General features: G+C 36.1%; 2 protein-coding genes across 5 annotated transcripts; both read left to right on the top strand.

The window, feature by feature from the left end:
- Positions 1 to 1,094: 1,094 nt before the first annotated feature.
- Positions 1,095 to 5,465, top strand: LOC115987520 (protein RBL). Of its 2 annotated transcripts, none has more exons than XM_031111089.1 (5): positions 1,095 to 1,337; positions 1,438 to 1,536; positions 2,312 to 3,399; positions 3,473 to 3,734; positions 4,973 to 5,465. In XM_031111089.1, the coding sequence occupies exons 1-5, from the start codon at positions 1,319 to 1,321 to the stop codon at positions 5,152 to 5,154; spliced, it is 1,650 nt and encodes a 549-aa protein (XP_030966949.1). In that variant the 5' UTR covers positions 1,095 to 1,318; the 3' UTR covers positions 5,155 to 5,465. The 2 variants fall into 2 exon arrangements, with proteins under 2 accessions (XP_030966949.1, XP_030966948.1); XM_031111088.1 differs by having other exon boundaries at positions 1,096 to 1,337; positions 4,958 to 5,465.
- Positions 5,466 to 20,417: 14,952 nt separating this feature from the next.
- LOC115983592 (pseudo histidine-containing phosphotransfer protein 5-like) lies at positions 20,418 to 22,584 on the top strand. Of its 3 annotated transcripts, XR_004090108.1 has the most exons (6): positions 20,418 to 20,607; positions 21,052 to 21,185; positions 21,412 to 21,480; positions 21,646 to 21,718; positions 22,113 to 22,185; positions 22,274 to 22,584. XR_004090108.1 is itself a non-coding variant. In XM_031106313.1 (4 exons), exons 1-4 carry the CDS (start codon positions 20,548 to 20,550, stop codon positions 21,668 to 21,670), a joined length of 288 nt encoding a protein of 95 aa, XP_030962173.1. In that variant the 5' UTR covers positions 20,418 to 20,547; the 3' UTR covers positions 21,671 to 21,774. The 3 variants fall into 3 exon arrangements, 1 of the variants encoding a protein (XP_030962173.1); XR_004090109.1 differs by lacking the exon at positions 21,412 to 21,480; XM_031106313.1 differs by lacking the exons at positions 22,113 to 22,185; positions 22,274 to 22,584 and having other exon boundaries at positions 21,646 to 21,774.
- The last annotated feature ends 2,805 nt before the right edge of the window (positions 22,585 to 25,389 follow it).

Here is a 25,389-nt window from a genome sequence, read left to right as displayed (position 1 = left end):
TTATTTAGCTTTTTGTTAATTTTTTTTTTTTTGCTAAAAGTGTGTTAAAATATATTTGTATCTTGAAAAAATTTGAAAACGTGAAGAAATGTGGGAAACTTTGTTGAAAGACTGTATATAAAAACTAAAAACTAAAAATTAAAAGCTGAAACTGAGGCCAAACAAATTTTTAATGCAGTGAATGTTAGCTTATATTAGTGTGAAAATTATGAGGGCAAAGATGGAACAAGCAATGAAGGCATGGCTGCTGACTAGAGGCAACCCATTTGTCATGTGTTCCAAGCTAACACATAAATTTAGAATTTTATTATTATTTTAAAAATCACTCCTTTTCTTGTCAAACCACTATTTCCCCCTTAGGGTCTGTTTGGATACCGTTTATTTTACTAAAATTGAAAACTTATTACTGAAAGTACTGTAAATAAATGTAAAAGTTAGCTGAAATAGTACAGTGAGGCCCATGAATAGTATCAAAAAGTGCAGTGGGGCTATGAATAGTAGCAAAAATAAGTTAAATAGTGAAATAATTTTCATTGGAATCCAAATGCACACTTAGGGTGTGTTTGGATACTACTTATTTTGCTGAAACTGAAAAATTATTGTTGAAAGTACTGCAGATAAAGGTAAAAGTTAGTTGAAATAGTATAGTGAGACCTATAAATAATACCAAAAAGTACAGTAGGACTCATGAATAGGAGCAAAAATAAGCTAAATAGTGAAATAATTTTCATTTTCATCTAAACCCAAACACACACTTATGTCACTATTTAGTTTATTTTTGCTACTATTCATGGGTTCACTGTATTTTTTGGCACTATTCATAGATTTCATTATATTATTTCAACTAAATTTTATCTTTGTCTACAATATTTTTAATAATAATTTTTTAATTTTAGTAAAATAAGCGGTATTTTAAATATACCCTATCGTAGACTCAAAACTTCGAAGTGCCTATATTAGGCCGTGGGTTAAAAAAGATTGAGCGATAACTTAGCGGGCCTGGTGCACTTGAAACATATGTGTTTGTTAAAAAAGAAAAACCCGGCCCATAAATTAAAAAGTGGCCAGATTTGAAGGCGTGAATATTTCAATTAAACGGTCCAGAACTCCAGATCATACCCAAAGACACTTAGAAATTCCTAGGTAGCAGAGGAACCGGGTTCTAGCTGCTGTTGGTTTCTTTTTTTGTTTGGTCTCTCACTTTCCCTCTCCTTTCCTACTTCGGAAGAAGACCCATACACATACATCTCTCTCTCTCTCTCTCTCTCTAAACTCCCAAAATCAAAACCCCTGGCTCAGAAATACAATAATCAACACCATGAACGCACCCATAATCGGTGAGTACCCACTCTCTCTCTAAAATATTTTTGATTTTGGCCGGAAATTTAGTCTTGAAATTATAATAATTTTTTGTATATATGTGTTTTTTGTGTAAAGATCCACTGCAAGGAGATTTTCCGGAGGTAATAGAAGAGTATTTGGAACATGGGGTCATGAAGTGCATTGCTTTCAATCGCCGTGGCACCCTTCTTGCTGGTATTCTTTTGTTTTTTTTCACAAACTTTACCACTTACTACTTGTTTTTTGTTCCTAACTTGTTTTATTGTTTATTAATTTCATTGCAAATTTTGAATTTTGATCATGGGTGCTACTAAAGTTGTGATTTTGGTTACCTTGAGAAGAGTTATGTTGTTTATGTTTCTGGGTTTATCTATATTCTTCTCCAAGTAGAACTGAATAATGTCTTTTAGTTTCGTTAGCTGCATTGCAAGTTTTTGCTTATGCTGTTTTGTTGGGTTTCTTGTCTTGGGTAACAAATTGTTGGGGAAGTTTGCAATTAATTAACAGGAACCTCTTGTGTAAATTTGGTATGCGCCCAGATCTTTAAACAAAGTGCGAAAGCAAATTCTGTAGTTTTTTTTTTTTTTGGGAACATAACAAAGGGAGCTAAAATGGCATGGGCTTCCCTCGTAAGAGCTAGGTGGAGGGTGAGGTCGTGCGTTCTAGACTGACTAGTGCATCTGCAACAGTGCAACTTAACAGTAAAAAAAAAAAAAAAAAAAAAACTTCATTGTTTGGTAGCATTGGTGGTCACTGTTATGTAAGATTAAAGGGATGGCACAACTGTGCGGTGGCAAATATACTCACTTTAAAAGAAAACCAAATGCATTGCATGCACTTAACTTGAGTGCCTATAAAAATTAACGTTGGTGCCTGGTAAGAACAAATTGAATAAATTAGTTATTGCAATATTCTTGAGAGGTATTATAAGTTCTTTACTGCTCATGTTGACACTGGTTTGATTGACCAGCTGGTTGCTCTGATGGAAACTGTGTTATCTGGGATTTCGAAACTAGGGGCATTGCTAAAGAGCTCCGTGACAAAGAGTGTAATGCTGCCATAACAAGTGTCTGTTGGTCCAAGTACGGTCACCGTATTCTTGTTTCTGCTGCTGACAAGTCGTTGACGCTTTGGGATGTTGTTAGTGGTGAAAGGATTACACGTACAACTTTGCAGCAAACCCCTTTACAAGCTCGTCTACATCCTGGTTCCTCTACTCCATCTCTCTGCCTGGCATGCCCCCTCTCATCTGCTCCCATGATAGTTGACTTGACCACTGGAAGCACAACTGTGCTGCCGGTTTCAGTCCCTGACGCGGGCAACGGACTTGTCCCTGCATCACGCAACAAATTCTCAGATGGAACTCCTCCATTCACTCCAACTGCTGCTTGCTTTAACAAGTATGGGGACCTTGTTTATGTAGGGAACTCCAAAGGGGAAATTTTGATAATAGATTACAAAACCATTCAAGTGCATGCCATGGTTCCTGTTACTGGGGGTGCTGTGATCAAGAACATAGTATTCAGCAGAAATGGGCAGTATCTGCTTACAAATTCGAATGATCGGACGCTTAGGATCTATGAAAACCTTTTGCCCTTGAAAGATGGGCGTAGAGCTCTTGATGACTTAGAGGAGACCCATAAAGAGCTACATGGTGTTGAGAAGTTGAAGGCGGTTGGATCAAAGTGCTTAACACTTTTCCGGGACTTTCAAGATTCTGTCACAAAGGTGCACTGGAAAGCACCTTGCTTTAGTGGTGATGGTGAGTGGGTAGTTGGTGGTTGTGCAAGCAAAGGAGAGCACAAGATTTATATATGGGATAGGGCTGGGCATCTTGTGAAAATCCTTGAAGGTCCAAAGGAAGCCTTGATTGACTTAGCATGGCATCCTGTTCACCCCATTGTTGTCTCTGTTTCCCTGACTGGCTTGGTTTATATTTGGGCTAAAGATTATACTGAGAACTGGAGTGCATTTGCTCCTGATTTCAAAGAGCTAGAGGAAAATGAGGAGTATGTAGAACGTGAAGATGAATTTGATCTAGTGCCTGAAACTGAAAAGGTGAGAGGCATTTAACCTGATAAGCAGATTATTTGTTCATTTCTTTATCTCTAAAATATATGTGTGCTTGCAGGTAAAAGAATCAGATGTTAATGAAGATGATGAAGTTGATATAGTGACATTGGAGAAGGATTCGGCTTTCAGTGATTCAGATATGTCCCAAGACGAATTGTGCTTCTTGCCGGCCATTCCTTCTCCTGATGTTCCTGAGCAGCAAGACAAGGGCGTAGAAAGCTCGTCAAAGTTGGTGGACAGTAATCATTCTGGATCTCCTCTTTCAGAAGAGGCTGGACCAAATGGACGTGCAACAAACCATGCATCTAGCCCTCTTGAAGGTAAAATTATGTCTTGTTTATATATTTTTCCAAGTAATAACATACCTTGAGTTGACCTTTACTAGGAACAACTGAACAAGTATTCCAGTAAGCTTTAGAAGTGAAGTTTGGATGTGTTTTTGATTCATATCTCATATCCAAAGTCTGGGTTCTAAAACTCCCACATTGATTTTGAAAACCTCAATTTCGAATCTACCTTTGTCTTGCACCTAAAAATTGTTGCCATAGCAATACATTACAAAGGAAAAAATGGGTGGCTCTGACAGTAATAGTTCCATTTTTAGCTTTTTAACCTCATGAAATATATATTAAACACCTTTATAACCTGCCTTACCTCTTCACTGCCTAAGCAAAAAACTAGTACAGAACATAAGTTCTTAAATTTGTTGATATGAAACAAGTTTCTTTAGTCCCACCCCATCCCTAAATAACAGGAAAGGTATTATGTGAAAAATTGTTAGTACCTTATTAGTACCTTTTACTCCTTTCCTTTCTCCCTTTGAACAGTGTCCTTCTGTAGACCTTGTGTACTTGGGTTTCACCCCCTTGTTTTTGGTGCTTCTAGTGATATTTTTTACAAAAAGGGGGGAAAAAAATTGGTTAGATCCTATAAGAAAAACTATTAAGTAAAGATAAAAATCGTTCTAATTAAAGTGTTACTTGAACTATGATCAGCCATTAAATATTGAGCTGGATATGAAATTCAATTGATTTTTGTGCTCGAAATGGTTGAGAATCAGATTTGTTGGGTGAGAAAGCATTGTCGTAAATGTTCTGAAAGTGATGCTTGATGTGCCTGTGTGTGTGTTTTTTTTTAATCTCAAAATCAGCAGTCCCAATTGATTTTCATGTCATATGCTAGAACTTTTCTTTTACATAATCTAGTGCCACTAAACATTTGAGAGAGTGGAACTTCCTACATTTAGTTTTTATAGCATTAAAGACAATAATTGAACTTTTTGCTGGGGAATTATGGAATGCTATCAAGACATAATAATCTAATCGAAAAAATTAGATTTTTTTATTGTACAAGATGTAAAGTTGTAAACATAACCTTTTTTGGGAGAAGTTGGGGGTGGGGGGGGGGGGGTGGTTGAATTTAAGGTTTGAAAAACCAAAATTTACTTAATCTCATATGCTTGTAAATAGAATGGAATTTCTTCTTAAGCTCAATGTTCTGTGTGAGATTCCTTCAAATGAGGCACTGACTCATGCTGTTATAGATAATTCTATTGCAGATGATGCAGGAGGATCACGCATGAAAAGGAAGCGGAAGCCTTCAGAGAAAATTTTGGAATTGCAGGCAGAGAAGGTCAAGAAACCCTTGAAGCCTTCTGGTAGATTGTCAAAAGTTAAAAATAAATCTGTGGCTGATCTGGATAACGGTAATGGTTTTCTTGGGGATGATGTTTCTGATTAGTACGATTAGATATTGAATCTTATATATTTTTCCATCTGTATTTCTGTAATCTCTTTTTCCTGTGGACAACTTAGAGGCTTAGGTTTTTTTGCCCCTTCTTTTTTTAAATTTGTGGTTGGCCTGGTGAAATATGTATATTTTCTTTGGATACTACTTAGTTTTGGTAGCATGATTTAGCAATGTTAAAGGTAGGTGTTACAGAGATTCTCCACATGTTTGCATCTTCTGATCAGTAAAACTTTGGGTCTTTGCCAAACTAGTTGTTATGATTTAGCAATAGTAAAGCAAGAAATTACAGAAAATTTTCCTAACTGGTTGTTAATAATAGGTTTGCATCTTTGCCAAGAGCCTTTGTAGCTCAATGACATTGTTAGTTTTCTTTTATGAGAAGAACTAGGTTTAAATTCTTTATTGTAATTATCGAAAAATAGTAGGTTTGTGTCTTTAGACCTATCAAGACCTATTTTATCTAATAAGAAATCTCCGCAAGTTTGGAAAAATATTATGACTTTGAGTGTCTGTAGGCTTAATGTGCCTAATACCAAGTTGTATATTTCACGTGTATAAGAGGCCTTTTCCGACTTTGTTATTGGCTGTTTTGATTATACTCCATGTACAGCAGAAGACAACAGTAACTTGTACATTTGAGAACTGGTAGACAACCAGTGGCTTCAACTAAAGCAGCCAGATTTTGAACAAGTATGAATTCGGGTGCAGGTCTAATATGGACTAAGAGATCTTGTTTCTCCAGTTATGCCACCCAACCTGCAACTGCATACAACACACTTCAACTGCACAGAACCATCCACTTTAACTGCACAGAACCATCCACTGTGACTTGGTAAATGGAGGCCTAAATCGATGATAAAGTTCGGAGTTTGGACGAAATAGATTGATCACTTTTCAGGGCGTTGGTAAAATAAAGTGCTCTTATTAAAGTTTGAACAAGCATTCATTTTTAGTATTTGAATGGTCTTCTCAGACAAGGCAACAAGGGCTTAACCCTTGAGCCGCGTTATTTTGGTTTTCCCAAAGCCTTGCCACAGCATTATCTATAATAATGGACTGTACTTAGTAGTTTAAATGAGAAGAGCAAAAAAAGTAAGTAAGTTTTCAACAGAAAACTGCATCTAATGGAATATGGAGTTAGTACTTTTTCCTTAATTAGGTTTTAATTGTACAATTGATGTCAATAAGTGGGAAAAGATAATAGGCAAAATTACAATGTTGATCTTTCAAATTTATTCTGGGAGCACAATTAATCCCTTAAGTTTAAAAAATGAGTTGGATTAGTCTTTTTACTAACTGTCATTAATAGTGTTACATGACTAATGGAATAATAACTTGACTTTTTTTTTTTTTTTTTTAATGATGTGACATTTTTTTATTTAAAAATTACAATAGTTAGTATAAACAAAGGCCATCCAAGATCACCCAAATGATGAGGAAAAATATTAGATTGTATATTTGTATGCTGCCTAACTAATTTTGACACATTCATAATTTCAAAATAAAATATTGATATTTCATTCAGACACAAGATCAACGGAACACAATCAAAGGTTTGACTTGGTTCTTGAACTCTCACTCAGAGTCTTTAGTTTATCTTCTCATCAAAGTTGCATCTCTTAGTCATCAGTGATGGGAGTCAAATCAAAAGGTGGAGCTAGAACTCATTAACATCGCAATCCAGAGACTTGTTGGGGACAGGAAAATCAAAGAAACCTCCAATACTAATGGCCTCGTCCAAGATGATGTTGTCGATGACCAGCTTCTCCTCTCCAAGTTGCTCTCTCAGATTTTATTTGATTACTTTTTAAAATCCCTAAAATGGGTTGCACAGCCACAAAGAGCGGAAAATAGCAATACTTGAGATGGGTTAGCCGGAGAGGAGAAGGGAGGTGGAGGGTAGTGGCTGTGCGGGCATGACTATGAAACAAAGTGGCTTATGGAGTATAATGTTGTCGCCATCATAGGGAGATGGCGTTGTGTGGAGGAGGACGATGGGTCTAGGGTTCAATCTATCACTCCTCCCCCCTCTCTCTTATCCGTTTCAGATTGTGGACTTGGAGATTCAGATTTGATTTGGTTGATTCGAGTTACTTGTTTGATTTGTGAGGGTTCTTATGTGTAAATTCAATTTTGTAATTTTTTAACAAATAGAAATGCCACATCATAAAAAAAAAAGGTCAGATCATTATTCTGTTAGCCACGTAAGCAACACCACTAATGGAATAATGACCTGACTTTTTATTTTATTTTATTTTATGATGTGGCATTTTTTTTTGTTAAAAAATTACAAAATTGAATTTACACATAAGAACCCTCACGAATCAAACAAGTAACCCGAATCAACCAAATCAAATCTGAATCTCCAAGTCCACAATCTGAAATGGGTAAGTTGTTGTCGGGGACGTTTTTGCGACAAGGGCCGAAAATGCGAGAATGGCCCAAATCTCCCTTTGGGTTCTTTAGAAGTGTTTATTTGTGGAAAATCAAGCCCAAAATTCCAAATGTATAATGAACAAAAGGCTAATGGTGCTTTGACAATAGAAAATCAAAATGCTAATAATGAAAGTGCAGAAAAAGCATAAAAACATAACAGGTCTGAAATTTCGACCCACAATCACACAGAAGAAGAAAATGAGGAAGGTCGTAAGGAAGAGAGGGAAGGTTCTCTTGTACCCAAATTTCCACCCCTAAGGTTCAGAATTGTGAGAATGTCTCTTGGCTTAGTGGGTTTTTGCTCTCAAGTTTCAGCTCTATAGGGAAAACGTGGTTTAATAGGTCTGAAATTTTGACCCACAGTCACACAGAAGAGGAAATTGAGGGAGGTCATAAGGAAGAGAGGAAAGGTTCCCCTATACCCATATTTCCACCCCCAAGCTTTGGAATTGTAAGATTGTTGAATAGCTGAATGAGTTTTTTGCTCTGAAGTTTCAGGGCTCTAGGTAGAACGTGACTCCCTTTTTAATGAGCTGAAGAGAGAGTTTTATATAGAGTTTGGGGTGTTGTTCTTGAATGGTTTTTGAGTAGTGGAAGAGGCTTTTATCCCCTATGATACCAATTTGGTGTTTTGGCTTGGGTTGCTTTTGTTAGGGAAGAGTTTGGTAAGTTTTTTACATAATTTTGGAAATAAAGGGGGTTTGCTCTAATTGGTTGCCTTTGGTCAGACATTTCAGATCATTGAAAGGCTTACCTAAGTGAGGCCTAGCAGATGGAGTTGGCCAATGGGAGCCAACTATGTTTTAAAGGTAAAAGTGGGTTAGGGCATAAACTTTAGGCCACAGTCACCCAGAGTATAAAAACTATTTTTGGGTGGAAATTTTGAATACAAAACCTCCTCCATGAGCCTGAGGTGCTACTAGTGTCCCTTGCCCACTTGGTAACATGCATGGGCTAAGCTCATGCAAAAGGTCCGAAAGGAACCGACCCATACCCTCCAAACCATACTTCCTCAATTTTCCCTTAAGTTGCATGGGCTTGGGCCATGCCTAAAAAAATAAAATTTAATATAATACATGAATTGAGCCCACAAGAAAGTCGGGCTTGTACAAAATGTGTCGCAAAAATGGGTACAACATTAGCCCCTCGAGCACGCGTGGCGCTTGCAGAATGTGGTATGAGTAGTTGATGTTTCCCATTGCCTGTAGATGCTGCGGTTTTGGGAATTAGTTTACCTAAACACTCTATTTTTTGTTGAGATGTCATGGATTGTGAAGCCAATCTTGCATAAAGACATTAGGTTGAAGAAGTTCGCTTTTAAAAATTTCGCGGGTCACGATCATAGACACATGATGGTTATTTGTTCCACTAAAGAACATCAATCGGCCAATATATGTAGCATCTTATGCATAATATGATTCAATGTACCTCAAGAAAAGCTATAAGGATTGGCTTTCATGCTTGCATGTAACTTTAGAATCTTCTCCTTGATGACTTTTGTGACCACCATGGTGATTTTAGCTAGCATCTCTTTATGTGTCTTTCATGCTACTTAAGGTAACTTTAGCCCTTTATAGCACTTAAATGGCTTGCCTTTCATGAAGGCCATGTAGCTTTAGCCCTGTTTTCTTTAAAGACTTTGGCCTTCATGCTACTCTCACATGTAACCCATATTGTCCTTTCTTGACTTTACATCTTAGCTTCCTTAGTTTTCCTGAAGCTTTCTCACGCCACTTATATCCTCCTTTTTATTTTCCTTAAACCAACGCACCATTTGCTCTACATTTTCAATAGCCGTTTCTCGTATGGCGGTGGGCCCTTTCTTAGTCTGGTTTGCTTCAGGCATGACTCCAAAATCTTTTACTTCTCTTAGTCTTTCAAGGTCGAACTCTTCAAATCAAGATTTGTAAAGCTTTTTTTTTTTTTTCTTTTTCAAAACCCTTCAAACTCCGTCAAATCTTGCAACACCCACTTTCAATCCTCCACCCATATTTGCTAAAACCAAAGGGAGACGAGATGATGGTGGGGAAACGGAGAAGATCTCTATTGATGGGGAGCAAGTGGGTTCCATTGGAAAATTTGTTGGCGCCAATGGTGGTGGTGGTGAAGCGATGCCGTCGGTGAAGAGAAAAGAACCGTCGTCACTAAGGAGCAAGGTTTTGTTGTAGGAGAAAAATGCTGAATAAGCTACCTAGATGTTGATTCCCTTCTTTGCGCAAGCTCGATAAAATCAGATGCGACCCACCCAACTGAGCTAATTTTGTTTTTGCTGATATCTTGGCTATATTTGGCATTGTGTTGAATAAATTGTTCAATTAAATTTGTAGAGTAGCTTTTTGTTGGAAAAATGATAGTCTCATTGCGTTGATTCATGAGGTTGAGCCATTGTTCTCATTGAAACCGAAGGTCATGTCGAAGCTGATTCCCATTGATTTCGATAGTCATGGAAATTAGTTTGCAATGCGGCTATGCTTGACTTTGTGTTGGAAGCAAATTGTCCCCATTGTTTGTTGTAAATTTGAATGAGCGAATTGGGTCCATATGAGGAGATGATGATGAAACGACATATTGAGGATGATTCAATATTTTAGTAGCTTTATTGTTGGCCAATTTGGTGAGATCGTGTTTGCCAAGATTAATTTCGATGAAGTCGTAGCCATGAGCGATACTACTGGCTATCTTGGGACAGCTTATTTGAGATAGAATGGAGCAAAAATATCACTTATTTGAGATAGAATGGAGCGAAAATATCACTCAGCGATGTAGTATAGGTGTGACATAGCTGCTGTATGTGCTGGCACTGGCAGCCCCTAGTATTGTGTTATCGTGGCGAATGCGAATAAAAATTTAGAGTCACAAATTGTTGTTGCTTCATGTTTGTTGTGATGATGAGGAGAGTGTTGGCGAAACCATTATTAATTTTTCCATAGAGCGTCTATTATTTGATCGTGGTATTGCCCATCTATAACAGCCCTCGCGTCTTGGGCCTTGATAGGACCAGATTGACCATGATAGCATGAGAGGTCGCCTTGTAAAATAGTTGTTGTGTACGCTAAAATGATGAACGGCGTAACTTGTGAGCAAGTAGGAGATTCCTCTTTGTTGCGTGGCTATAAAAAAATGTTCAATGAAACGTCGTTGTGTTGAGATGCTTTCGCATGTGATAATGTCGCAGCTCCATTTGTTTGAGAATGAAGCCGCAAATTTCTTTGGCAACATAAAATCTATTGTGGGAAGTCAATACTCATTGCCAACCCCTTTTCATGCCAAAAGGGATTATTGAGTGCCCTGGATTGCCGTCTTGCATAGAAGAATAAGTGTACTTTGGGAGATACACCATTGTTGAGTGGGAACTTTGTAACTCACTTGGTAAGTCACATATCTTCTTCATTTTCTTTTCTTGATTGCATATAATAGTATATTGAGCGAGCCGTACTATGGTTTCTTGTAGGATGACTTTGGCTTAGAGAATTGTGGTGCAGTCGTTGGGACTTTCATCCACGAGGCCAATCTCATTACCAATGCATCATTTTCTGAGGTTGAAGCTACTGCGGATAGCAATATAGAGCTGCAATAGATGGAACCACGGCCGCTGTTAGTAACTTTGAACTCTTTTGGTCCGTTTCTCACTTGCGGCTTCGAAGTAAAGAACAAAGCGACTGCAAGCCAATGTCCCAAAGATGGTGATGTTGGATAGGGACTATGACATTGCTTCAACTTTTTTCTTCGCCTTCTTTCTTGCTTTCCCTTTTTTTTTTTTTCCAATTGTCTTGTATTGAGCCCCAATTTTTGAAATTTCGAACTAGTTGAAGTGTGTAATATAGGCTGCTGCCTTGGAAACATTTTCTCTTGTATTTCACCCTTGTGGACAGCCCACTTATGTATAGAGTAGCTCTTGTCTAGTTATATTGGTGAAACTTTGAGTTTGTACTCAACGGTGTGAATAGTTTGTATTTTGTACTTTGTGAATGAGTTTCTACCTTTCTTCGATAGGCTATGAGCGTGATTTTGTTGCGAAAACAACTCTTATATGGCTGTGACCATTTGAATATGTTGAGAAAAGCATGCTTGGAAGGATCGAGTGCACCTTGCGATGAAGTAGCATAATTTTGAAAGACTATATGCACTTAGTCTCTTGAGAATGACTTGTGGTTGATTGGATAATTTGTGAATATGGCTTTACCTTTGCAATGGCAAGTCAGGAGACATGTTGCTTGCTTGTCGTGTCTTTGTGAACAGGCTTTGGCTAAGTGCATGTCTCGCTGTCTGTGCACCATTTTTCAGTACTCTATTGATAGGTAGATTTGGTTTCACATACAGCCGCTCATACATATTGAAGCTTAGCTCACTGCTTGGTAGTCGACTTATTCTCGACATGTATTAGGTTGCTATTTCTTTAGTTTCAAGAAGCCCCCACATATGGGCTGCGTTTTTGCGCATTACGGTTCATGGTGCATTTGTTCGTCACTATTTCATAGGGCGATTGTGTTCTCACATACATAGGCTTGCTAATTTCTTGAGGAAGGATTTTATCCTCGCGTATAGCAAATTACCATGTGGCAATGAGATAGTGATTTGTTGCATCGATTTTCCCATAATGTTTTAGGGATGATTATGTCCACCATGTAATGGACCACTATGCTTGAATTTTAAGATATTTTGTTGGCTTCCCTACCGCTTTGTAAGGCTTGTCGTTAAGAAATTTTTGCTTTCCCCACTTTGTCGAGGGTATTGCATCCTCGCAAGTAGGGGTTTTGCCACATGTGAATGATATGACATCTCACTGGCTTCCTAATTATTCGGTAGGGATTTCCTTTGAGTACACATTGGCTTCCCTACCTTGTTGAGGGCTAGTCATGCCTTTACAAGTAGGGGTATCGCCATAATAAAACGTCTCATTGGTTTCCTAGCCATTTGATAGGACTTATGATTGAGAGAGTATGTGTTTGGCTTTCCCTACTTTATTGAGAGTATTTTTTTTTTTTTTACCCTCGCATGTAGAGGCTTTGCCGTAAGAGTAATTTGTTGGTTTTCTTGCTGTTTCGCAAGGTTTCTCATTAGAAGAAAGCATTGGCTTTCCCCACCTTATTGAAGGCATTGCACCTTCGCATGTAGGGATCTCACCATGCTTGGATAACATGATAGTTCGTCGGCTTCCTAGCATTTCATAAGCTTGCCTTCGAAAATTGGTATAAGCGAGACGTATTGTTGTCGCTTATAAACGAGATGTCTAAGCAACAAATGATATGCTTCTTGATGAGTTTGGCTACAACCATTCCCATCGCTTCTCTTGAGTCAAATTGCTTCCGCCCACTTAGTGAACTATTTAGTTGCGGCAAAGACCCGAATGTACTCATTCAACGATGAATGGATAGGTTCGATTAGTTCAAGCCCCCGAGTATAAAAGGCTATGGAGTGCTCACGTCTTGAAGGCTTATATGTTGTGTGCTTATAAGCTTGGAGTGCACTTGGAAGTGTGGCGACTTTAGCGAATTTGGTTATGCCAAACCAATGGTATCCCATCGCCAAGAGTTGTTGGTAGGATTTATTCCTCCCTTAGTACTCACCATATTTCTTCAAGATGAATTCCAAAAATGGGGTTCCTCATTTACTATATAGAGGGTAGAATATAATTCCTCTTTGTCGAAGATTTGTTGTGTCGCAAACAGTGTCTCCATACTCAGCTAACTTGGCTTCTAATTTTGGGACAATGATAGGCTAAGCGTCCGAGATGTCAGTATAGGGTTGTTTTATTCCCAGTAGCACGATTTTTTTTTTCCACACTTCGGTTAGCCTCTTTGTCGAAGATACATGGTACCGCAAACAGTGGCTCCATACTTTGCTTGCTTGGCTTCTAACTTTTGGACAACGATGGGCTAAGCATTAGAGACGTTGGTATAGGGTTGTTGCATCCCTAGCACAACAATTTTTCTCATTGGCCTCTATGCCGCTTATGCCGAGCTTTCACATCAATACTATGATTCCACTCAAAAATATTTGGAATCAATTTCCATTAACTAGCTTGTGATTTTTGAGTTGTTTGAAATCAATGTTTAGAGCGAGCTCTAGTGAAGCATTCTTCAAAGGTGTGCGCGAACTTTCCTTATTAGTTGGCTTGGCCGTAGATTTCAATTGCAAGAATTGAGTGACAATAACAACTTTCTTGATGATGGCAACATTTGAACTTCCCTCTTCATGTATAATCTTAAATTCAAGAAGGATTAAGGCGTTGTCATAGCTTAGAATGCATGCGCTTGTCATGACTTGAGATATATGAACATGCCATGGCTTGGCGTGCGCGGATCAACCATGATTTTGGATGCGTGAGCTCGTCATAGCTTAGCGTTCATGAGCATGTCATGGCTTTGGTGAGAGGGGATTGAGTTCGGATTTTCTTTGTCGTTGGGTGCTCCGAGAAGGTTTCCATTTCACCTTAAGTGCAAATGTGATTTATATTAGTAAGCGATGGTCATGGCCAAGCAAAGTAGCATAAACGACTTATAGAAAATATTTTGATTAAAAGTTTGAAAGATTAAAATGGTTTAAAAGATATGTATATATAAAAAAAAAAAAATTAGTAAAGAGAAAGCTTGAAAGTCTTAGCTCAAGTGTGCTTTGGCAATAGCATATCGCTTGTATGACTTCAAGACTTGGTTTATGAAATGTCGCTACTTGAAGACTTGGTGTGTCGAATATCTAGCGACTTGCGGTGGGCCATTCAGCTATGGCCTTTAGCTATTTGGTGAAGATTTCATTTAGAGGTGAATACAGCAACGATTATTGTTGTGCCAAAATAATTTAATCACTCATGGCAGCCCCCATGTGCTCGGTGCTAACTTAGCAACAATATAACTTGATGTATGGTATGTCGCTACCTCAAGGCTCGGTGTATGGAATATCTAGCGCCTTGCGATGGGCCATTTAGTTATGGCCTTTAGCTATTTGGTGAAGATTTCATTTAATGGTGGTGCCAAAAATATTCAGCTATGAAGGGTTGCATACAGCAGCGATTATTGTTACGCCAAAATGAGTCAATCACCCACAGCTCCCATATGCTCAGTGTGTGAGGGGTTCTTGGTTTTGAAATTGATGTTTAGAGCTTTGCATTGTTTATTATTGGTTGGAACTGTCATTCCCTTCGTGATTGGATTTGTGGCTTGCCATTTTTTGCATTTTCAAGCTACAACAAAAATTTTCACAAATGTCATGTAAAGCAAGAGATATATGATGATTCATCCATAAGAATGATAGCTAAAAAAAAATAATATAGATGAGTGGAAATTTTTTTTTTCCTCGCATAGGAAAGTTGATTCTCCCTCCATCCTTCATTTCTTGGGTGGTTTCCAGAAGTTGGAGCAATTTTGTCACATGATTTGGAGCATCTCCAGCAGCTCAATGAGCTAAGGATAGAACTTATTTCAGCTCAACTTCACCATACTCTTCTTGCGCGGCAAAGCATCATACGATTTCTCTTAGAATGACAAGTTGGTGTGAGAAACATCATCTTTTTGCTGGTTTTGCATCTTTGAACACATGACTTCTCTTGTTTCAGCTGCTTGACTCCCCAATTGCATAAGAAAGTTGATTCTCCCTACATCCTTCATTTCTTGGGTGGTTTCTGGAAGTTGGAGCGATTTTGTCACATGATTTGGAGCATCTCCAGCAGCTCAATGAGTTAAGGATAGAACTTATTTCAGCTCAACTTCACCATGCTCTTCTTGCACTACAAAGCATCATACAATTTCTCTTAGAATGACTAGTTGGTGTGAGAAACATCATCTTTTTGCTGGTTTTGCATCTTCGAACACATGACTTCTCTTGTTTTAGCTGCTTGACTCCCCAGCGGAGTCACCAAAATGTCGGGGACGTTTTTGCGACAAGGGCTGAAAATGCGAGAATGGCCTAAATCTCCCCAGCAGAGTCGCCAAATGTCGGGGACGTTTTTGCGACAAGGGCCGAAAATGCAAGAATGGCCCAAATCTCCCCTTGGGTTCTTTAGAAGTATTTATTTGTGGAGAATCAAGCCCAAAATTCCAAATTTATAATGAACAAAAGGCTAATGGTGCTTTGACAAGAGAAAATCAAAATGCTAATAATGAAAGTGCAGAAAAAGTATAAAAATATAACAGGTCTGAAACTTTGACCCACAGTCACACAGAAGAAGAAAATGAGGAAGGTCGTGAGGAAGAGAGGGAAGGTTCCCCTGTACCCATATTTCCACCCCTAAGGTTTAGAATTGTGAGAATGTCTCTTGGCTCAGTGGGTTTTTGCTCTCAAGTTTCAGCTCTATAGGGAAAACATGGTTTAACAGGTCTGAAACTTTGACCCACAATCACACAGAAGAGGAAATTGAGGGAGGTCGTAAGGAAGAGAGAGAAGGTTCCCCTATACCCATATTTCCACCCCCAAACTTTGGAATTGTAAGATTGTTGAATAGTTGAATGAGTTTTTTGCTTTGAAGTTTCAGGGCTCTAGGTAAAACGTGGCTCCCTCTTTTATGAGCTGAAGAGAGAGTTTTATATAGAGTCTGGGGTGTTGTTCTTGACTGGTTTTTGAGTAATGGAAGAGGCTTTTATCCCCTATGATACCAATTTGGTGTTTTGGCTTGGGTTGCTTTTGTTTAGGGAAGAGTTTGGTAAGATTTTTATATAATTTTGGAAATAAAGGGGGTTTGCTTTAATTGGTTGCCTTTGGTCAGACATTTTAGACCATTGAAAGGCTTACCTAAGTGAGGCCTAGCAGATGAAGTTGGCCTATGGGAGCCAACTATGTTTTAAAGATAAAAGTGGGTTAGGGCAGAAACTTTAGGCCACAGTCACCCAGAGCATAAAAGCTATTTTGGGGTGAAAATTTTGGATACAAGACCTCCTCCATGAGCCTGAAGTGCTACCAGTGTCCCTTACCCACTTGGTAGCATGCATGGGCTAGGCTCATGCAAAAGGTCCGAAAGGAACAGATCCATACCCTCCAAACCACACTTCCTCAATTTTTCCATAAGTTGCATGGGCTTGGGCCATGCCCAAAAAAATAAAATTTAATATAATACATGAATTAAGCTCACAAGGAAGTTGGGCTTGTTTGAATTGGGCTTGTACGAAATGTGTTGCAAAAATGAGTATCAATAGTCTCTAGCCACGTAAGCAACACTACTAATGGAAGTTAACAGAAAGACTTATATGGCTCATTATGAAAACTTGAAGGACCAATTGTGCTTAGTTGAAACTTGAGAGACAATTGTGCATATAGGATAAACTTGAGGGCCTAATTGGGAAAAATGCCAAGAGACCCCCTAAACTTTAAAGTAGTGGACAGAACACCTCCTAAACTTTTATTTTGGCCAATTTGCTCCTTAAACTATACAAGCTTGCCAAATAAAGCCATCTGTTTGTCTATTTGTTAAGTGACTAAAGGAACTCACGTGCATTTCATTTATTTTTTTTAAAAAATACTTTCCAAACCAATTGAGAGATCCCAACAATGTCAACATGATTGAAGAGGAATAGGAAGAACAGAAGAAGCATGGACTCGTCACATCATCTTCAATGTTGAGTCCACCTACCTTGGCAATATAACCATCTTCGTAACTACTAGCTTCTTCATTTAAGTCAAAAGATAAGCACATTTGTGAAGACACTATATAGATGTGTTTTCAACATGTTCATCACTTCTGTCACTCTTTTCTTCATTATAATTCATAAGCTTCTAATCCTTTTGTCATGGCTACTTTAAATTTATTTATATCACTTCCCAGAATTGATTTTCTTTATCAATTGTTCTATTGCTGAAAGAAAAGAGAGTTTCAAATGATGTAAACTTGTTTGAGGCCATAAATAGTGAGCGCTAGACATGGCTGTATTGGCAAGCACAGGAAGCATCGAGGAGGTTGCAGAATCGCTGGAGGTATGCACCACCATCGGATCATGTTTGACAAGTACCATCCTGGGTTTTGGCAAAGTCTCAAAGCCCAAACCAAAGCTTCTTTATGCAACTTCTCTCTCTAAACCCATAGATCAGCCTCTCTCTCAAACTCAAAGATCAGCCACCATGGCTGACTTAAGACCGCTACCACCACTGCCGGCTGTGGCTCCTAAGACCAAGCCATCTCTCTTCTCTAACTTCTCTCCAGCAATTTCTTTCTCTTTCAATTTTCCCTCTCTATCCAATCTGTAGCCTCCATAGCCAAAAACTCTCAAGCTCTAGCCTCTCAGAAGTTAAAACTAATCCCAAATCTAATCTCCACCTCTCAAACTCTCTCTCCCCCTCTTAAAATTAATCCGTGGATTTTTTTTTTCTTTGATGTAAATGAAACACACGTGTGTGTTGTGTTCCGTTAGTCACTTAACAGAAAGACTAACAAATAGCTTTATTTGGCAGGTTTGTATAGTTAAAGAAGCAAATTGGCTAAACTAAAAGTTTAGGGGGTGTTCTGGCCACTGCTTCAAAGTTTAAGGGGTCTCTTGGCATTTTTCCCTTAAGTTAATTTTTTAATATGGTTTTATTTTGAAATTTGAACTACTTGTTTAATAAAAATTTTATTGTGAAAAACCTGTGGATGAACTGAAACATGTTGATATTGAGAAAGTTGAGGAAGACGTGGCTAGAATTTCAGCTTACTTTGATTTCCTGAAAGAGCATCTTAAAATATTTCAGAAAACTGAATAAGAAATAAAACGAGGAAAAAATAAAGTGCATACACAACACAAATGCCCGAAAGATAATGTATATCTTTGAAACAATTCTGAATGCTTTTCTTATTTATTTATTTTTCAGATAATACACTTTTCAATGCTTATACACAAGGTATTTATAGAGTTGCTTACTCGCCTTAATTCCCATATTTTGGGATTTGGGTGGCAATTCACAATCAAGCGTGTTTGAATTGTATTGACTCATAAGTATTCAAACTTATAGATTGATACAGATATGATATGTTTATTAACCGTATTAATATCCCTTTATCCTAACATGATTTGTTTATTAAATAGGTTGACATAATAAAACTTGCACAACTTGTTTAATAAACAAGTTGTGCTATGGTTCACACGATCTATTTGATAAATAAGTCATTTAGTTAGGTTAATAAGTTTACCTAACGTGAATAACTTGTTAGCAATTCTCATATTTGATAGAATGTATAAGTATACAAATTGTAAGGGTTATATTTGCAAATTGGCATATCCCGAGACAAAATGCACTTCGCTTGTATTTGAGTCTTAGGTTCTAATATGTTCAAGAAGATCATTTAGTGTTCAACAAGATGTATTATTAAAGACATAAGAATTCTCAAGAATTAATACATGAAAAGTTAAAACTATAGATCTCAACACCTGCTCGATACCTATCGATCTATTAAGATTTAATGAACCTCGATGCCTAGCTTGATACCTCTCGATCTAACAAGCCACGGGAAAATTGAAATCCAAGATATGTTTTTGGCCCATGATGACAAGGCTTTCCTAGGGTTTTGTGTACTAGGGTTTCAAAGCCTATAAAAGCTATATTTTACAATTGTCATCATACATACAGAGAGATATACAAAGATACACTCTTAACAGAAGTTGCTATGACTTTTTGTGCGCCTTAATGTTTTGTACCAAGCTGCTTCTACATCTCCAAGTGTGGATTGAAGAACTTTGCCAAAGCTACAATAATCAAGTTGTAGTATTAGTCACGTATTGGGATTCGTACAAAGGAGAAGTCTCTATAAGGACAAGTCCAATTGGGTATTAATGCTGATATTGGTATAGGTTAGTAGGTTTTGCTGTAGGTATGTACTTTGAGATAATCCGGTTGGGGTAAGATTCCTTTACTTGTAATCGCTTGAGTCTTGATTAGTGGATTATTTGAGAGTGGTGACCTGAAATTCACTCGATGGGGGGTTTTTGCATGTGAGGGTTTTCTCTGTCGTGATCAAATCATCAAGTCAAACTTATCTTCCATTGCTCTTTAATTAGGTTTAGTGATTTGATTTTGCCCTAATTTGATTTGCATGTAATATTGACTAATTAATCAATTTGGGTAATTGATAATTAATAAACTTGGGTAATTGGATTAATTAACTCGGGTCAATTTATAAACCATCATAAATATATTCCAAACATAATCACCAATAATTAAAATATAATTATAACCATAAATTAGATAAATTGGTAAAATTGACATTTAGTTAAATGGATTAAATTGGCTCGAACAGTCTCCATGTGTCAAATTCGTATTGACATATTTATTAAACAAGTCAATTTGTGTTGACTTAAATCTAATACGAACCTATTGAGTCGAAACCCTAACTTGCTAACTTCTTGTCGTATTTACAAGTTGTGTCAAATATTGTCACCCCAATCTATTAGGGGTAACTTAACCTATTCTATTACAATTGGTTGGAATATAACGGCACAACTGTACCAACTAATTTGTACAAGTGCATTATCCCATTGTCTTTTTCATTAGCCACCGTTGGGTACTTCACTAATGGATAAAAAGAAAAGAAAATTAGAATCTATAAACATAAAACTATAATAAATCCATTATTTTTCTTGCGAACATGGCAAACTATCACTCTCACCATTTCACATATTATTTAGATGACTTGATAATCACATAATTATTGTGTCGTATTTTCTAACTAAATGAATTTTTCTTTTTATCACAAACTTGTAATGTTGTACTCATTGTTTTTATTTTTATTTTTTGTGTTCATGTACTCTGATAGTTGCCTCTTAGTTAATATTATTAATTAAGTGGTAAAATGTCGAAATAAAAAGTCATTTTCCTCTTTAAATTTTGTAATTTTACTTTTTAGACAATTAATGCACATTTAAACATGTGTTTTCCTCTAATTTATTTAGTTTTTGCCTATATATTCTCCCAGTGGCTTTCCCTTTGGCATTCAAGCCTTCAAAATTTGATCTTGGTTTAATTGTTGTTTTCATCTCACTGTTTTCTTTGACAATGGCTAGCAGTTCCTTGCAACAACAGATTGCCTCCATGAGGCAATCCTTGTTTGATGAGGTTTTTATCTTCTTATTTCCTAGTTGAAGAAACATTTGTAATAGTTTTTACTTCATTTTCAACATCCCATTACCATGCATAAAAATTATTTGAATGTCAAGCCTAGAAGATCACCGCTAAAATTTCTATGGGAGAATATTTTTATTAATAAAGAAAAATGAGTAATAAAATAAAACTTAATCGTGCACTTCACATCTTATCTAAGACATATTATATGTTGAATATTCTAGTTATCAACAAAATTTATGGTGGAAACGTGAAATCGTTCCAAGGAAAAATCCCAATGTTTTTCATAAACTTTACAATAAGAAACTTGAAATTTGGTGCAGATATTAACATATAGTACTAACTAATAAAATCCCAATGTTTTGCATAAAGTTTTCAACAAGAAACTTGAAATTTGACGCAGATAATAACATATTTTACAAAGTTAATGTTTTGCAGGGAATCCTAGATCGTCAACACTTCATTCAAGTGGAGTATTTGGAGGATGGGGGCGACCCAAACTTTGTTAAGGACTATATAGGTGTATATCTCAGTGACTCACTGAAAAATCTCAATGCCATAGAACAAGCACTGTGAGTGTCATAGTAAATAAAATTTATTGTGATGCTTTTCCATTTAGTTTAAATCCACATTCGTTAGTTAATTTCTTTTCTGAGTAAATTTTGTGAAATTTTAATAAACAATAATATAAGAACAAGGAGAACAGTAACAGTACGTATCACCATAAAATTCTAAACTTACACTCCGTGATTGGATTAATTAAGATTAAATAATATTCAGCTATATTTGTTTATATAGTGAGGCTAAATCCCTTGATGTCGTTGAACTGGAAAAATGTCTTGAACTGTTGAAGGACGACTGCCTCAAGTAAGAATAACACTTCTTTTTAGGATTATTAAGACTGCTTACTATAATCTTTCTCAGACCCCACAAAAATTAATGGAAACTTTATGCATTGGATACGACATTTTGTTTTTATAGTAATATGATTTTGTGCATTGGACGCAATCTCTATTTTGTTATTATTTCCAGCATTGGTGATCAAAAAGGTCGCTGATGAAGTCGAGAAAATGCTGCAATGTTGCAAGGGAGCTGACATGGAAGGGTAAGTTCATTTATACCTACTTGAATCCTTTTCCTCAAGTCATAATAAAATTGCAGTATTAGATATAAAATTATATATGCTAATATTTTGTTATTATCTATGATTTCAGACTAGAAGCTAATAGTTAATTACTGCTATGTTGAAGTTTGAGATCAAAGTAACACTTTCACAATATGCCATTAACAATAATAGGATTGAGATAGGTTTTACAATATACAAATGAGCTTAGACTATTATATGAAATATCTCATAGAAAATTATTGGGAGAATGCTACTACCATTGTTAGTAGTTTATGTTATTTCATCAACACATTGAATTTGGAGTCCACATTCATTGGTATAAGTGTTAAACCATTTTTAGCATATTTATTGACTTATCAATAACTATGAGCAGAGCTAGGACTGCAGTTCCTACTTTGAAACAAGAGTATAACACTCTGAGGAACAAATTGGAAGCTTATCATGAGGTCTCTCTCTCTCCCTCTCAATTAATTCTCTTGCTTGTAGTCAGGATAAATGAGTAAAATTTGGATTTGATTTCCATCCATTCTACAGCTACTTGAACAAAGGGCTGCAATGGCACCTAAACCTCCAAGCAAACGGAAACTACATAGCCTAAGTGGGAATAAATGGTATGTGGTGGATTAGCAGATTATTCACCATTTCAATAATGCTAGTACTTGATTAATAATAACGAATATATTGCAGGCATTTTGCCTTCATTACTCAAATATATAGTAGTGAATAAAATATAGGTGTTTTGCCTATGTGCATGAGTTTGATGCCTCTACGTTTCTTGTTTGTCTAGAACTAGTTTGTTCATGGTGTACCATGGATGGATACCAGTTCCTTCGTCAAGTTTGTTTGTAATAAAGGATACCTATTTCAGGAAACCCTTCTACGTTGCTTTTAAATGTGAATCCAATTTATGTATTGTTATTATCCTTATTTAGATCCAGTTTGTATGAACTCTAAGTAACCGACTAACTTGATTGAGGCATGGACCAAGTCAATCTAATTTGTCTTGAGACAAATCGTGCTATCTATGGTATATCCGATGTAGTTAGACAAATAATTTTTGCATATTGTCCCTTGGATATAACAACCCAACTACCATTGTTGATTACCCTTGCGAGCTTATATTGCTCGTAGGATATAAGCTTTCTATATAGTACTTTCTTTTCCTAGAAAATTTAGTAAAAGATAAAATATTTTTTGTGAATAGTAAAAAGCTGTAGATGGTGAGTGTTTAGAACAATAATAAAATTGTTTTTGAAAGTTTGTAGCTTTGTAATCCAAATATAATGTGATGATTTTTCAAATTTTATTTCTTTCTATATATATATATATAGAGCCGGACATGTAACTTGTCCTTAGCCAAAGAATCAAAAGATTTGATATCAATTAAATGGTCATAAAACTATTGAAATCAATAGACAATCAATAGCTTTCTTTCTTTCTATATATATATATATATAAATAAAATATAAACCGGACATCAAATTGTCTTTGCCAAATCTATACGTTGAGAACAAAATAATGGTGTCATAATGCTATAGAAAACAAATCAATAGCCCATAACGTGGTTGAACTTTATTACAAATCCTTTTAAAAAGCTTCAGAACATATGTTACAAATATTGCTAGTAGTTTTGACTTTCCATTAAACCAAATAGTAAATACTTGTATATATGGTAACTTATTATAATATATAATAATTCAGAAATAGCTTGTATACTTAATTTGCTGAAAAACCTTTCAAATGTTAATATATTATATTCAAATAAAAACGTTTGAATGCAAAACATTTATAATGGAAAGTATATATTTGTAATAAAAACCAAATATGCTGGAAAAGATAGTATTAATATCACATTAATATTCAGAAATTTCCTAATTAAAACCATTGACAATAGCTATTCAAATTCTGAATTATATTTGAATTTCAAAATTTAGCCATCAACGTATCTGTCATTAAGGGATAATTTCAATTCACATAAATGAGTATTAAAATAAAAGATGATATTTTTATAAAAATATCCAACAATCCCCCACTTATTTTTATAAAAAATAAATAGGTAAATACATATATATATATATATATATATATAAGAAATTTTTTTTGGGTTAAGTAGAAAATTATGCATAATGAGAGTGCCAATGGCTTGAATCCTCATTTAGTGTTTCAGCAACATTGTTTCAAAGTTAATAGTGAGCTAAGTCTTGAACTATAACTTTTTGTGTGGAAACAAAACATTACATCACACACATAATATTCCAATTCTCTACTATGAGCTTCTAAGCTAGCACATGATGGCCTTGTGCTTAATCCCAGCATTCATGAGCTAGTTAGAGAACTAGCCCTATTCTCAAAGGAAGTGGCTTCACTTCCATGCTCACTTAGGTGTGGCTATCAAGGATGTTCTTGTAACTCTAACATCCCACTCATAAGAGCTATAGTCCACATTAAGAGTTTTTTAATAAATAAAAACTCATCCTATATAACGTTACAAGATACATGCATGCACACCATAGGGAGGGTCATGAGTACTAGTACTCATACATATATTTAGTGCATATTAATCAAACTACTCTATGATTAGTTTTCCCTTTGAACCTAGTTCTTGGGATCTCCAGTCCTTAGGTAGGGTATCCTTATAGGTAGTTTATTCTTCTTTGGGCTTAAGTCCCATCCCCCTCGATGCTATCCAGATCTTTTCTCTAGTTAGAGCTTTAGTTAATGGATCTGCAATATTATTATTTGTACTAATATAATCAACATTTATGGTACCATTGTTTATGTATGATCTCACAATATTGTGGTTTGTTCTCACAATATTGTGGTTTCTTCTAATAGATCTTGATTTACCATTATAGTATTTATTGTGCACTCTAACAATAGTGGCATTACTATCACAATGAACTAAGACGACTGGAATAGGTTTCTCCTACATGGAAATTTCAGACAATAAATCACGTAACCAACCTGCTTCTTCACTAGCTGAAGAGAAGGCAATTAATTCTGCCTCCATGGTAGATTTAGCAATAATTTGTTGTTTTTTTAGATTTCCAACATATTGCTCCACCACCTAATGTAAATACATAGCTAGTGGTAGACAAAGAATCACTTAATGAGGTGTTCCAACTAGCATCAATATATCCTTCAAGAACAGCAGGATATCTTTGATAGAGCAAACCATAGTGCGCAGTTCTTTTTAAATATCTCATTAATTGAGTCATGACATTCCAATGCTCAAAATTAGGTTGCTAGTAAATCTTGCTAGAACTCCTATGACATAACTTCATAAGCAATATCAGGTCTAGTACAATCAGTATCATATCTAAGACTACCAATAATACTAGCATATTCCTTTTGATTGTAAATATCATTTTCATCTTTAGTAGGAAATAGATGCACATTAGAATCAAAAGGAATACTTGCAGGTTTGCAATCAAAGTAATTATATTTTTTCAATTTTTGTTTTTATATAATGAGATTGATCTACAAATATGCCATTTGAAGTTCTAGAAATTTTCATGCCAAGAATCACATTAGCTTCTCTTAAATCCTTCATGTCAAAGTTATTATTAAGAAACCTTTTGACAGTATTTATAATATCCATATTAGGACCAAAAATTAGAAGATCATCAACATATAAATAGATTATAACA

This window comes from Quercus lobata, chromosome 4 (genome assembly GCF_001633185.2).
Source record: "Quercus lobata isolate SW786 chromosome 4, ValleyOak3.0 Primary Assembly, whole genome shotgun sequence".
In the NCBI taxonomy this organism is placed as follows: domain Eukaryota; kingdom Viridiplantae; phylum Streptophyta; class Magnoliopsida; order Fagales; family Fagaceae; genus Quercus; species Quercus lobata.
Note: the sequence above shows the minus strand (reverse complement) of the source record. Positions and strands in the feature narration are given on the sequence as shown.

Bases quoted from the DNA above. Each gene is read 5' to 3' on its own strand.
- LOC115987520 (XM_031111088.1), top strand. The intron at 1,537-2,311 runs GTATTCTTTTGT...TTGATTGACCAG, and splicing joins CCGTGGCACCCTTCTTGCTG to CTGGTTGCTCTGATGGAAAC. The intron at 3,735-4,957 runs GTAAAATTATGT...ATGCTGTTATAG, and splicing joins TGCATCTAGCCCTCTTGAAG to ATAATTCTATTGCAGATGAT.
- LOC115983592 (XM_031106313.1), top strand. From the start codon at position 20,548: ATGGCTAGCAGTTCCTTGCAACAACAGATTGCCTCCATGAGGCAATCC. The intron at 20,608-21,051 runs GTTTTTATCTTC...AATGTTTTGCAG, and splicing joins GGCAATCCTTGTTTGATGAG to GGAATCCTAGATCGTCAACA. The intron at 21,481-21,645 runs GTAAGAATAACA...TATTATTTCCAG, and splicing joins TTGAAGGACGACTGCCTCAA to CATTGGTGATCAAAAAGGTC.